Genomic DNA, 12,453 nt, shown 5'->3' with positions numbered 1-12,453 from the left:
GGATGTTTTATTTTAGTCTGAAAGGACAGACCATGTCTTCGCACTTTCTAACTATAAAAAATTACATCTGATTTTAATTAAAAAACAACCCTATATGTGATTTATATATATTTTATTTTATTGTACAGTATTAAAGTTTCATCGACTACACTCCCCATCCCTTTCCTGACTCACTTACAAAAACAAAAAACTAAATAAGGAAGTTGGGTGAAAAAGTTATCTTATTTTGAAATGGTAAAAAGAGTAAAACATTTTTCCATCAACTTAATATTTAATGCAATCCAGCTAGTACAAATGTTATATCATTAAAACGAAATTAAAGTTAATTTTTTAAGAAAATATCAAGGGGATGCAGTGACCCACGTAGAGACAAGCCAGAAGTTAATGCTTTGTTTAATCCTGCTTAATACTTTTGTCCGTGTGAGAATTGAATGTATCTTCTAATTCAGTCTGTGGCAACTTTTTGTTGCTTCGTTGTGTAAATTAGAGTTGACATGGATTTCTTGATAATGAGGCCTTAAAAACACATTTCCAGCATTTGGATCTGATTACATCACTCAGAGAAAAAAAAAAAACCGTGACAACAGTTGAAACTGAAAATGTTTTGGGCAGCGTTTCTCATAAGTCGTTTTGCTGATGACAGCTGATGACAAAATCTTAGTTTTACTCATTTCCTTTCACACAGCTTGATTGCTCTGTTTGCCACAATGACCACTTGGGTCTTAACTTTCTACTTCTTTTCAGCCTTTGGTATTTCTCAAGCGTTTCATTCCTTTTTCATTGTGATGCTATCACTAGCTGCATCTGTGTACATATACAGAGAGAGACTCAAATGTGATGAAACCTCATCAAGCAAATTTACCTTCAGATTACTCTTCACTTAAAATATCAGTAAATTAGACCTGAACTGTTTTTTCTGCTCCTTTGAGTTGGTAGCATACATATCTCAATCAGCTGACTCCATTCTAATAAAACTGGGACGTTTCAGCCTTTAGGAATGGAGACATGACCTAGTGAAGCGTCTCAGAGGGAACTGATAACAAGGAAGCAGGAGCTGCGAAATGTAAGGGGCAAAATGTGATCTGGTGTGGAAACGATCATAGGCCTCAAAGAGCAATCAAGCTGAGGGAGAATAAAGCCAACCAGCTGAGCATGTTCTCCAGCAGGTTCCAGCAGAAACCATGCCGCCTCCTTCTCCACACACTGTCTACAAAGTTGATTTACTTGTTAAACGACCATGAGCTTTACTGGTTTTGTCAAACTTGCACAATTGGTCTGTTGTAGTAATTTGCTGTCATTGTTATTATCTGTATCTCTAAAGCTTTATTTGTTCTATTAGCTTGGACTTTTAGACTTTAATGTGCACTGTGCTTATCTACCTTATTCTTTTTTTCTTTTTTCTTTTTTGAGATTGTCAGGACCAGGAGACCGATAGGGACAGCTAGGGCAGTTTCGTGTGGAGGAGATCTGACATGACAGTGTTAAATGCCAAGCTAAATTCAGCAGGAGGATCCCACGATCCAGAAGTTGGTTGGAAGTGGTTGAAGCGGTTGACGGCTTCATCCACGCACCTTTTAGCCTCACGTTTTAATGGTATAAGGTTTATAAGGGGGACAGTTAGGTTTTTAGGTGACAAAGGATTCATAGGTGTTGTTTAAACACTTTCCCCAGAAGGTCTCAAGTCACTGTCAACTATGATTTTTGATTTAAAAGAGCTGGGGACCTCGTTTTTAAATGTGAAAATATATAGTAGCCATATGAATGTGAACACTTCAAATTTGTATATTTGCTTAAAGCTGCTATAGGTTTTTTTGTTAAAGAACATTTTTCACACCGCTTCAGTCTCCATTGTTAGTAATGGTAGGAGCTCATTAGCAATAGGACAGCCAAGAGGTGTGTGTGGGTGAAGGGAATGGGTGTGGGGGGTGTTTGACCCAAAAGGTGTGAAGAGGGGTGGTGGGAAAGATAGTAAGGATTCTAGATCTTTTTGTCATTGTATTTTATTTTATCTACTTAGAAGTTTAGGATCTATCTATTCTGTTTTATCCTAATCTGCTGAATTCCTGCCATACATGTGATGTGGGTTTTATTTTAAGCTGAATTAAAGCAGAAACAAGCAGATAAACGGAACAAACATCAACTAGGTCAGTTGTGAAATAACAAGCTTCTTGTTCCTTCACTGGGCAGTAACTTCTGTCGATAAGTGAACTCTGCTCAGTCTCTGCTGCATGGCAGCAGCTCCTGCAGTGTTTACTGTTCATCTGCTGAAGGGTGCGTTCGTTTTCTGTCGTGCATAGCACAAAAGGGCGGTGTGAAGGCCGTGTGCTGTAATGTTACACAAACATGAAACCTACAGAGTGAGAGCAGTTTTAGCGCATTAACAAGTATAAAGTCTGCGTAAAGGCACGGTGGGGTGGGGGTGTTTTTCAGTTTCGGTTCTGGCAAACTTTGCTGGTCGATCCGCCCGCCCCCCTGCTGCCTGCCACAAAACATCTGAAGAGCTGTTTCTGCGTTCTGCGTGCCTCCAACACAACACAGTCCTCTCCGGCGGGGGGACTGACGGTCGTTCAGTGGTAACGTGATGGATGTGCGGACCCCGAGCGAAGCCCCGCGCCGCATTCCCCACATGGCGGAGTGAGTGAGGATGCGACTCCCCAGCTCCATCTTTGTGTCGGTGTCTCTGTTCACGGCCGAGACCACGGCTGCGCTGTACCTCAGCTCCACGTACAGCTCCGCCGGGGACCAGATCTGGCAGGGGCTCACGCTCCTCTTCACGCTCGTACCGTCCGTGCTGGTGCAGCTGACCCTCACCTTCATCCACCGGGACCTCAGCAGAGACAGACCGCTCATCCTGCTGCTACATATCCTGCAGCTCGGACCCATCGTCAGGTCAGTGGTGACTTGTTTATCTCTGTGTTTCACTAATGATTGGCCCACACAGGAACTCCGGACACCGTTGTCTCCTCATCTCCACTGCCAGGCCACAAAGCGCCTGTAACGAACAGGTGTTGTTGAGGCCACAACACCTGATCGTTCCTACGTATCAAAAATCAATGTTTACACGTAAACCGCCTTCAGACGCTTTGATGGATACCGTGCACACATGCTGCATACACACTGGTGCAATGTTTGTGTGTCTGTGCCATATAGTAACAAAAGGCAGATCGATACTAACACATTGCTCGACATGTTCCACAAACCCACAGAGCTGCTGGTCTGTTCATATAGTTTCAGTAAGATCTCCAGGACGAGCTGTGACTGATTTATTCATAAATGCTCTGTCTCAAAGGGCTTTAAAACCCTGCTGGAAGATGCTGACACATTAAGACACACTGATGGGGGGACCTTTGAATTCCATAACAGACCTGGTCCCTGTGTAAACCCTGGTCTGCTCTGTCTGTGTCAGCTATAATCTTACATTAGAGAACAGCAATCACAGACACAACCATGTTTAATACACAAACCGGTATCTCCATCTCCTGAGATATGTTAATGAATCCGTTTGGACAGAAACCTATACATTATATTAAACTGAATTCGTTCTTGGTCTGTTAGTTGTCTAATTTGAAGGTATATAAATTTGATTTAAGGAAATTAAGAAAGATGTTTTTCCCATTTTCAGGTGTTTTTCACATGTTTCAGATGTTTATATCCTTCAAGTTAGAAAGTCATGACAGTGAAGTAATTTAGCTGCATCTTCATGGATGCAAATAATTAGAGCTGAAGGACTGAGACAAAAGTACTTAGCAAGGTTTAAATTGTTCCTAAAATAATGGTTCATGACAGACATTATTTCAGTTGAAGAAGTTGACATTATTACAAAACACTTAATAGGAAAATAAAAAATAAAGGGCTACATGTAAGAAACAGACCCAGTCAACAACAAAGGGAATTTAATACAAACTGTTTTGGTATTTACATACTGTAAGTTTACTTGTGACCAAAATGTAAACATGGACTCTAGATGTGAAAAATGTCCCAGGAAAACATTTAAACTTAGTAAATATACTGTACCTTCTAATCTACCGAGTGCAGATTTGGAAGATATTTAGATAATGTGCAGAGTCATTTTAAAGCAAAAATGCCCTAAATTCGCCAGTTTTTCCTTTGCGAATATGACCATTCGCTGGTTCATTCATATTTTGTAGACTATTACAAGAGGAAATAATGCACTCAGCACTATTTACGACTAATAAACAATAGCTTGTCCTTTGCTCAGCCAGTCAGTCAGATGTCTCTCAGACGTGGATCTGTCGCTCTCTTACTTGTTTCCCCCCCATCTACTGTGCATTGGAACGATTACAGTTCAGACTTCTACATCTTTGCTTGGTAAGGAGCAGATCTAAGAATAGCACATGGCGCTGCCGGTCCTTATCTCTGACAACACAACCAGAGAGGGGAATGTCGGTCCGTACTGTAGACGGCACAGCAGCACTTCCTCTTTTCAGTGTCATCCGCCCTGAACACCAATTCTTATATCTTAACAAGAGTCTTAATCATCTTGTTTCATAAGAGCAGTGAACTTGCAGAAGGCTCAAGTTTAGAAAACACTCATCTGCTTGTTTGTGTAATCTTTCATTCCAGCATCTTTTCTAATTGGTAAATCTACTCAAATTCTGCATGTCTGAGCATGTGGTATTATTTCTTCTTTCAGTAATCTACACAAAAGTTGAGTTAAATGTGTCAAAGAAATTTTTTGGCCTGCAGGACTGTATACTGTGTTCCTTTTTTTTTATTTTTATTTCTGATGGACGTTTTATTTTCTGTGTGCAGGAAGATGTTGATGCAGAATTTCAGCCTTTTATCACCTCATATCTTAGTTTAAGAAGTGTTAAAATGAGCTGACTTGTCTGAAGCTGAAGTGTTGTTCTTTGTGTAAACCTGAACTTGCAGAGTGAACAATTGAAATGAAGGAAAAGGCTCACACCCTGCAGTTAAATGAAAAATGTAAACTTTCTGCATATATCTTGTCCAGTAAGAGAGAAGGGTGTTTATGTCTTACAATATCTTTAAACCTGCAGTGATGCAGAAACAAGCTGTAAACGTGACACTCACATTAACTGGCATTTTCCTGTTACACAGACTCCCCCTCATTTTTCATTCATAGTAATGTGTCTCTTCTGAAGAAGAATTTGTTAATCATTTCTGTACCACGTCAGTTCTGCATTTACTTTGTGTTACACTGTTTACACTGTATTCCGGCAGATAAACTATTTGTCCTTCATCATTCCCTGGGGTTTAAATCCCCTTTCTCACTGTTTTATTAGCGATGCTTTCCTGAAACAGCGGTGCCTCGACCTTTGGCCCTTTGCCTACATCTGCACTGCTGTGAGATTTTAGTATCTCACTGATGATTGTTACTGACTGATCTTTAAAGTGCTAAATGCTGCTCTACAACTACAAATAGATATTGATGTTGATGCTGTTGAGCTTTTACAGCTGCTCATAACAGCAGCATTGGACTGGCACTCAACAGATAAGAGCTGAAACAATTAAATGATTAGCTTTAATTTTTTAGCAGAAGCAATTAGTTGATTGGTAAATCTACAGAAAGCATTACTTTATGTAATAAATTAATAATTTAAATTATTAATCAAGCCAAGCATGTCAAACATTTTCCTAGGTTACAGGTCCCCAAATGTGAGGGTCTGCTATCTGTGGCTTTGTTCTATAGTTTTCATTCATCCAACTAAAGCAAGAAATATGAATATGTAGCCTTGAGATCTAGGAAATGTTGAAAGTTTCCACTATTTTCTGAGAGTGAATCAATACATAATTCAGTGATTTACATTAATAGTTAAAATAATTGTCAGTTTGAGCTCTGAGGAACTTCAGTGCTCTGAAAAGTCAAACCAGTAACAAAACAAAAGCACAAAAATCCCAAGAGATTATAAGGAAATAAATATATAAATAAATGAAATGCAGCCCTGCCCAACAAGCACTCTGGACCATTAAGTTCCCCAAAGGGCAGACTGGTATAGAGAGACAATTATCGTTACAAGTGGTATTGACATCTTCCAGAAAAGCCATTAAAGTGGGATAGTTATTCATATAATCATTCATAAAATTTAACCCTCAGACTAAATGTTGTTCTTTGTTTCATTCAAGGTGGAAATGAAACCTGCTGAAGCTGTGATGAAGTTCTTTCAGATACGTTTCAATGTCTCAGTAAATCTTACTTTGCTGTCATAAGGCCTTGATGGATATGTTCACAATTTTCTAAGGCTGTCATAAAACAGTTAATTGACAAATAAAAGTTAACTGCAGCTATTCATTGCTCTAAACATTCAAACTCACAGCTCATAATGATCTCTGTTGCCTGCTGTTGTTTTACTGTAGGTGTCTGGAGGCGTTCTGTATCTATGGCAGCGTGGGCCGAGTGGAGGAGCCTTATGTCAGCATCACCAGGAAGAAGCAGATGCCCCGGGGGGGTCAGTCTGAGGAGGTGGAGCGGCAGGTGGGGCAGGCGGAGGGGAAACTGTTTACACACAGAGCAGCCTTCGCCCGCACCTCTGTCATTCAGGCCTTCCTGGGATCAGCCCCGCAGCTCACCCTGCAGCTCTACATCTGCATCCTGCAGCAAGAGGTGTCCATCGGAAGAGGTGTGTGTGAGCACTTGGACTCGTGCACCTTCCATCCATCCAAATCCACTGAGAGTGTAGTGTGTCACCAGTCCACAGCTCCACTCTGATGTGGGCTGATCAGCTAAGGGCCATATTGGAAATATGGGGGATGGTGCTTTCATGAGTCAAAGTGGTGTTATGTAACCCTGATATTGAGGATGGAAAATAGTTATGTGTGTGTTTGTGTGTGTTAGAGAAAGACAGAGAGAGAACATTTCGGTTCCTGGGAGATTTAGTAAGGGCCACAAAGTCAAACTACGACATCTGGTCTTCATATTACGACAAAATAAAAGAATTGGTAACAAACCAGATTGTGAAAATGTTTGTTGAAAAAGACTGAACAGAACTGGTTGATCAAACACCTCACCTCAAGATTCACCTTAGTGCAATTTATCCACTCAGGATACGTTTGCAACACCTCATAGAAATGCATGGACTAGATAGAATAATGTGGAGGCTGAACAAGTCGTTTTCTTTCTGACCCAAGCAACTGAGAAAAGCCGTAAAAGACATTAAAGACAAAAATCGGAACTGCACTTCAGCAAACCTTTAGACTTAAAATATTGATATCATGTATTTGTTTTTCTCTTCGTTAGGCACGCTGATGGTGATCTCTCTCCTGTCCATTGTGTATGGAGCGCTGCGCTGCAACATCCTGGCCATTAAGATAAAATATGATGACTATGAAGTGGATGTCCGGCCTATGGCCTACCTGTGCATTTTCCTTTGGAGGAGCTTTGAGATCGCCACTAGAGTGGTGGTTCTGGTTCTGTTCAGCTCTGTGCTGCAGCTCTGGATCCTGCCAGTGGTTCTGCTAAACTTCCTTCTTTTCTTCCTCTACCCCTGGATCCTGTTCTGGCAGAGCCACTCACCATTCCCTGAGAACATAGAAAAAACTTTGACCCGGGTGGGAACCACCATCGTGCTTTGTCTGCTTACCTTCCTCTACGCTGGCATTAACATGTTCTGCTGGTCAGCCGTGCAGGTGAAACTCAATGACCCAGATCTCATCAACAAGTCCCAGAACTGGTATCGCATGTCGGTGTATTACATGTTGCGTTTTGTGGAGAACGCCTCACTGCTTCTGCTATGGTACATCTATAAAACGGACTTCTACAAGTTCATCTGTGCGCCTCTGCTGGTGGTGAAGCTGCTGGTAGCCTATGCCATCGCTATCTTCTTCATGATGGTCTTCTACCAGTTCTTTCATCCATGTCGGAGGCTCTTCTCCTCCAGCATGACAGAGGGCCTGTGGGACTGCTCTTCTTTGATTTGCCTCGTGTGCAACTCTGCTTCTCCACAGAACATGCCCACAGGAAAGGCCGTCTTGGAGCCACCGAGCACCACCACACCCAAAGAGCCAGCTAACGACGGAGCCCATGACACAGTCAGTGACACCATAGAGGACTTGCCTAATGACACGACATATGACATGCTCAACGACACAATCTATGATATTCCTGATGATATGGGGAATAGTATAGCTGGTGGTGTCAATGGCGACATTTGCCACACTGTATCCTGCAATGCTTAAAGCACCACCATTGCTTAATGTGCCATTCAGAGGAACAGCTCTGAAAATAATCATAACCTTTTAAGTGCCACATAAATCCCTCTGTGAGTTGACTTTACACTAAAAAATCCTCCGATCCTGATCTCATCTCAACTGTTTGTACCACAGTCAAGCAAATGTGTCTTAACTAGCCTGATCTATCCTGGCTGCCAACATGCAGTGTTTATTTGTGTAAACTGGTGTGCAGAAACGCAGCAGAGGTGGTGTTCGGCCATCTCCTCCTCATCTGTCATTCTGCAGCCTTTATTAGAAATAAAACCCCATTCCATGGACAGCACTTTAGCTTTTTTGTTTTTTGTAGACAGTGTCCACATATATGCTGCATTACTAAACACATGGAGCCATGCGTTCAAACTGATTGTATCCAGTATCTCTCTTTGGCATGGTGGTGTGCATGTGCGAAGACTGCAGTGACGTGTAGCTGTTCATCACAGTAACGTCACAGTGTGTGTGGGGGTGGGGGATCTGTTTGAACAGGGTTTTTTTCTGAACACCCCTTCTAGTTATATGGCTGCAAGCGATCAGCTTTTCTTTACTCCTTGATAAGAGCTTTATCACAATCAGTGCTGCTTCTGTGATGTATTTGTGCTTGCCAGATGTGAATCTCCACAATAGATCACCAAACATGTTACTGTAAAGCACGCACAACTGCAAGCGTAATGTTTTTGCACGTTTACAAAAAGGACTTAAATGGCTTTGTTGCAGCTGCTGAGAAGCAACGGCTGTTATAATGTGTAATGCTTTTGTTTGGCTGTATCTGAATTTTTCTAATTCATGCTCTTTGTGTCCGTCAGTTCTGCGTCTGTATGTCTCATTAGTTCGAGTATTTACATACTGTGCGCACAGAAATTCCTATTACTGAAAAATGTTCGAAATAATTGTGTACGTGAAAGAATGTCTGTTGTTTTTGCACCAAATCTGTAAAAGGGTCAAACCGTCTATGAAATCACAAGATTGCTTTTTTGTACAAATAAGGGAAGCAACCTGTCAAGCCAAAAGATATATATATATTACAAACACTTACATCATATTCATACAAAAACAGACACATGCATTTAAATGAGGAGATCCTTAAGTATAAAAATACATTTATATTTATATGTGAGGACTATGTTTTCTTTTTTTTTGGCTGAGCAGAACTTACTCCATATAGTCATGTGCTGACCTCTAATGGACAAAAGAGAAACTGCAAAATACCAAAAATTACTCTCAGAGGAAAACATCACAACTTGTTTTGCCTTTATTAATTCCACACTCCAAGTTCAGAAAAAATATTAATACAACTATTTCAATAAACTAAACACAAAGTTTAATAGTAGAATGCCTCTGCAGACAGAGTGCAGAAAGTGTGCCTTAACACTGCTCCATCCTAGAAATACACTACTTTCTGCACAGCTACAGACAAATATAAATATTAACATTAATGGAGACTTGTAGAAACACTTAACATGAGTACAGGTAACCACTAAAACACGACTATTTCTCTTAAATAGACACCTTTCCTCTAAAGCTACAGTTCTGTGTGAATTATTTGGGAATGTATTGAAGGAAACATATGGATAAAAATGAATCGAGTTCAACATTTAGGAAATATCGTAGTGTTTTGTGTAATTTATGAACAAAAGTTGATGAATCACAATATTTGGAATATGATTTCTTTTCAAGATTCCACACAAGTAAACTTTTAACTAACTACTCCATCAGGCTTGTTGTTTAACCATGACTTTGGTCTGTACAAACCATCATTCTCATAACTAGACCTGCATATGTAAGCAGGCTTACCACTCACAAACTCTTATTCTGAAGTTTTCTTTTTGTTCTTCCTGTGGGAGAAATAAGCTACTTGTACATCAACAGAAGGTCTCGTGAGAGGATCTTCAGGGCTTTTTCAGAGGTCACGGTGCCATTTGAAAGCACAACTGTAGACTTGTTAGGAGAAACAGCAGGGAATGGCTGTCACAGTGCTACAGCAAACACACTGACCACACAGTACATGGTGCGATTCTCCCACCTGACGGTGCAGTTTCCTGAAAAGGAAAAACCCAGAAGGAGAAATGACATGAAGTCCACAATATTTGTCACAAAAGGTTTTTGGCTTTTTACTTGTTAGTTGCCTCTCACCGTCAGTGGCTGTGTCCCAGTAGCAAGAGTTAGCTGTGTGGAGACCAGCACCGCTCTTCTGCATGATGGTACAGTTTACTATATTAACACCAGAAATCACAGTTAATCACATATCAGCTCTATTTACATAACAGTATTATATGCTGTGTTTCATGTTGTATCAAATATGAAGGGTAGCTACTTCACCAATGTATTTAAATGCTCGTCCTTGTTTCACCAGGTGAGTCAGAGAATGCTCCACTATACTGGCCGTCCACTGGTTCACTTTACTCTGGTTATAATCTGTTCCACCAATGACACCTTCGATACACTATCACAAGATCACATAGAGAGGGAAACATATACAGTTACATTAAACAGTGGCTTTATTCTGAAGTACAGTTATTTAACGTTTCCTGTGGTGTAATGTACCTCTTTAACTAAGCCACTGGCCTCATCAGCATTAAAGACCACCTTTTAAAAAAAGAGAAAACATGGAGAGTTGGAGACATGTTTAATTTTAGTTACACTTGGTATACATTAGTGATTCTAAATAAAAAAAGAAAATTTCACTGTATGGGAGAGATTTTGCATTTGCAAGTTGAAGAAGCTTCATTAATGAGTTTTTCACAAATGTAATTAAATGACAGATTAACATAAGAAGTTGTCTACAGAAAAGTGTTTATTTTCCTACAATTTTAGGTTAAAGACTAAACACAAGTCTAAACAATTCTTGGCTTGAAACATTTACAATGAATGTTATAGTTTTGTTATGGTGATAGTTTATAGAGATCATCAACTTTGTGTCTAATGTAATTGTCATGTGCTGCTTAACTGTGTGTAATTCTACAGCAGTGTTTCTGTACAAAGGTTTCCTTTTCTTTTCTTTGAGTAGGTGTGTTTGACTAACACACACACACACACACACACACACACAAACCTATCTAGTTAATCCCATTCAACCGAAGGCCATATATTAACCTATGTAATTATTTAATACTGATAGGACCATCATTTGTATAACTGTCACTGTAAATTACATGTTCCGGATTTAATTGTTAATAAAAATAACATTTAAATATTAAAAATGCAAACACGATGACGGACCACACCCTGACACAAATACCGTTAGTTGTATCAGCTAACAGCTGTTAGCTACCTGCTAATGCTAACGTTAGCTCACTGAAACGTGTCTGTTGTATTGACTACAGACGTTTTCATGCAAAGTTTAGTCAATTAGGCGTAAATAGACATAGTTCTACCTCATCTCCAGAGTTATATTCCTCCATCCTTATTAGAATAGGCACAGAGGACTATTCTCTGTGTTGTCGCCGGTTTGTTGTTTAGTTCCTGTTTACTTCCGGTTGTCCAGAGACAACGAGCAGAGAAAAGACATGTTAAATAACTGTGGGTTGAGGTTATTGTTGCCTCTCTGTGGTCGGAGTCACACACTACAAAACCAGGAGCCAAACACAACTAAAGGCACTATTGTAAAAAAAAAAATGTTATTATGTAAATGTAATGTATGTAAAAATATATGTAAATTACAATGTTATGCTTTTATGTTAATAAATGACTCTAACTTTAAAGAGTCACAAAAGAGAAAAAATACTGTATGACCACACTCAAACTAATCACCCTGCATTAAACAAAATAGACTAAAAATGTGTGTAAAAACAATGGGAAACACATGCAAACGCAACACGGAAAAATGTAAAAACTGATGAAAAAGGTATAAAGTAACCAAGAACATACATGCAACAATTATAAATAGGCTCTTTTTCCAGGTTTTGTTATGTAGGTGGGGACGTTTAAACATTTTTTATGATTAAATGAGGTGAAATTATTTTAATAACTAGACAAATCAAAAGCGTAGGTACACTCCATATTATTTGGGTCTGCATATTTGATTAATCACCAATCTGATCCATTAGTTCCTCCATCATCCAAAATATGGTTAAGTCTATCTTCAAAAAATATATATATTATTATGCTTTGTTTGTTTTAAAATCCTAATTTGCTCTACAGCTGAAAGTATTAGTTGAAAATTACCTGGCAAATATTTTGATGATTTATTGTGTATGTGACATCCTAAGCAAAGAAGCGAAATTGTTCAGTTTCACTGTTGAAGAGACAAAACAACATTTGAAAATGGGA

The 12,453-nt window shown here is 39.6% G+C and overlaps 2 protein-coding genes across 4 annotated transcripts; one reads left to right on the top strand and one right to left on the bottom strand.

The window, feature by feature from the left end:
* The first annotated feature begins 2,419 nt into the window (after positions 1–2,419).
* Positions 2,420–9,301, top strand: xk (X-linked Kx blood group (McLeod syndrome)). 3 transcript variants are annotated; one of them, XM_067516571.1, is made up of 4 exons: positions 2,752–2,889; positions 6,109–6,162; positions 6,340–6,602; positions 7,220–9,301. In XM_067516571.1, coding segments are annotated over exons 2-4 (1,203 nt in total). In that variant the 5' UTR covers positions 2,752–2,889; positions 6,109–6,160; the 3' UTR covers positions 8,158–9,301. The 3 variants fall into 3 exon arrangements, with proteins under 3 accessions (XP_067372670.1, XP_067372672.1, XP_067372671.1); XM_067516570.1 differs by having other exon boundaries at positions 6,109–6,168; XM_067516569.1 differs by lacking the exon at positions 6,109–6,162 and having other exon boundaries at positions 2,420–2,889.
* Positions 9,302–9,412: 111 nt separating this feature from the next.
* On the bottom strand, positions 9,413–11,804 carry LOC137133214 (dynein light chain Tctex-type 3-like). Its single transcript, XM_067516581.1, has 5 exons — positions 11,559–11,804; positions 10,729–10,770; positions 10,504–10,627; positions 10,318–10,395; positions 9,413–10,223 (listed from the first exon to the last, which is right to left on the bottom strand). Exons 1-5 carry the CDS (start codon positions 11,583–11,585, stop codon positions 10,153–10,155), a joined length of 342 nt encoding a protein of 113 aa, XP_067372682.1. The 5' UTR covers positions 11,586–11,804; the 3' UTR covers positions 9,413–10,152.
* Between the last annotated feature and the right edge of the window lie 649 nt (positions 11,805–12,453).

This window comes from Channa argus, chromosome 9, assembly GCF_033026475.1.
Source record: "Channa argus isolate prfri chromosome 9, Channa argus male v1.0, whole genome shotgun sequence".
In the NCBI taxonomy this organism is placed as follows: domain Eukaryota; kingdom Metazoa; phylum Chordata; class Actinopteri; order Anabantiformes; family Channidae; genus Channa; species Channa argus.
Note: the sequence above shows the minus strand (reverse complement) of the source record. Positions and strands in the feature narration are given on the sequence as shown.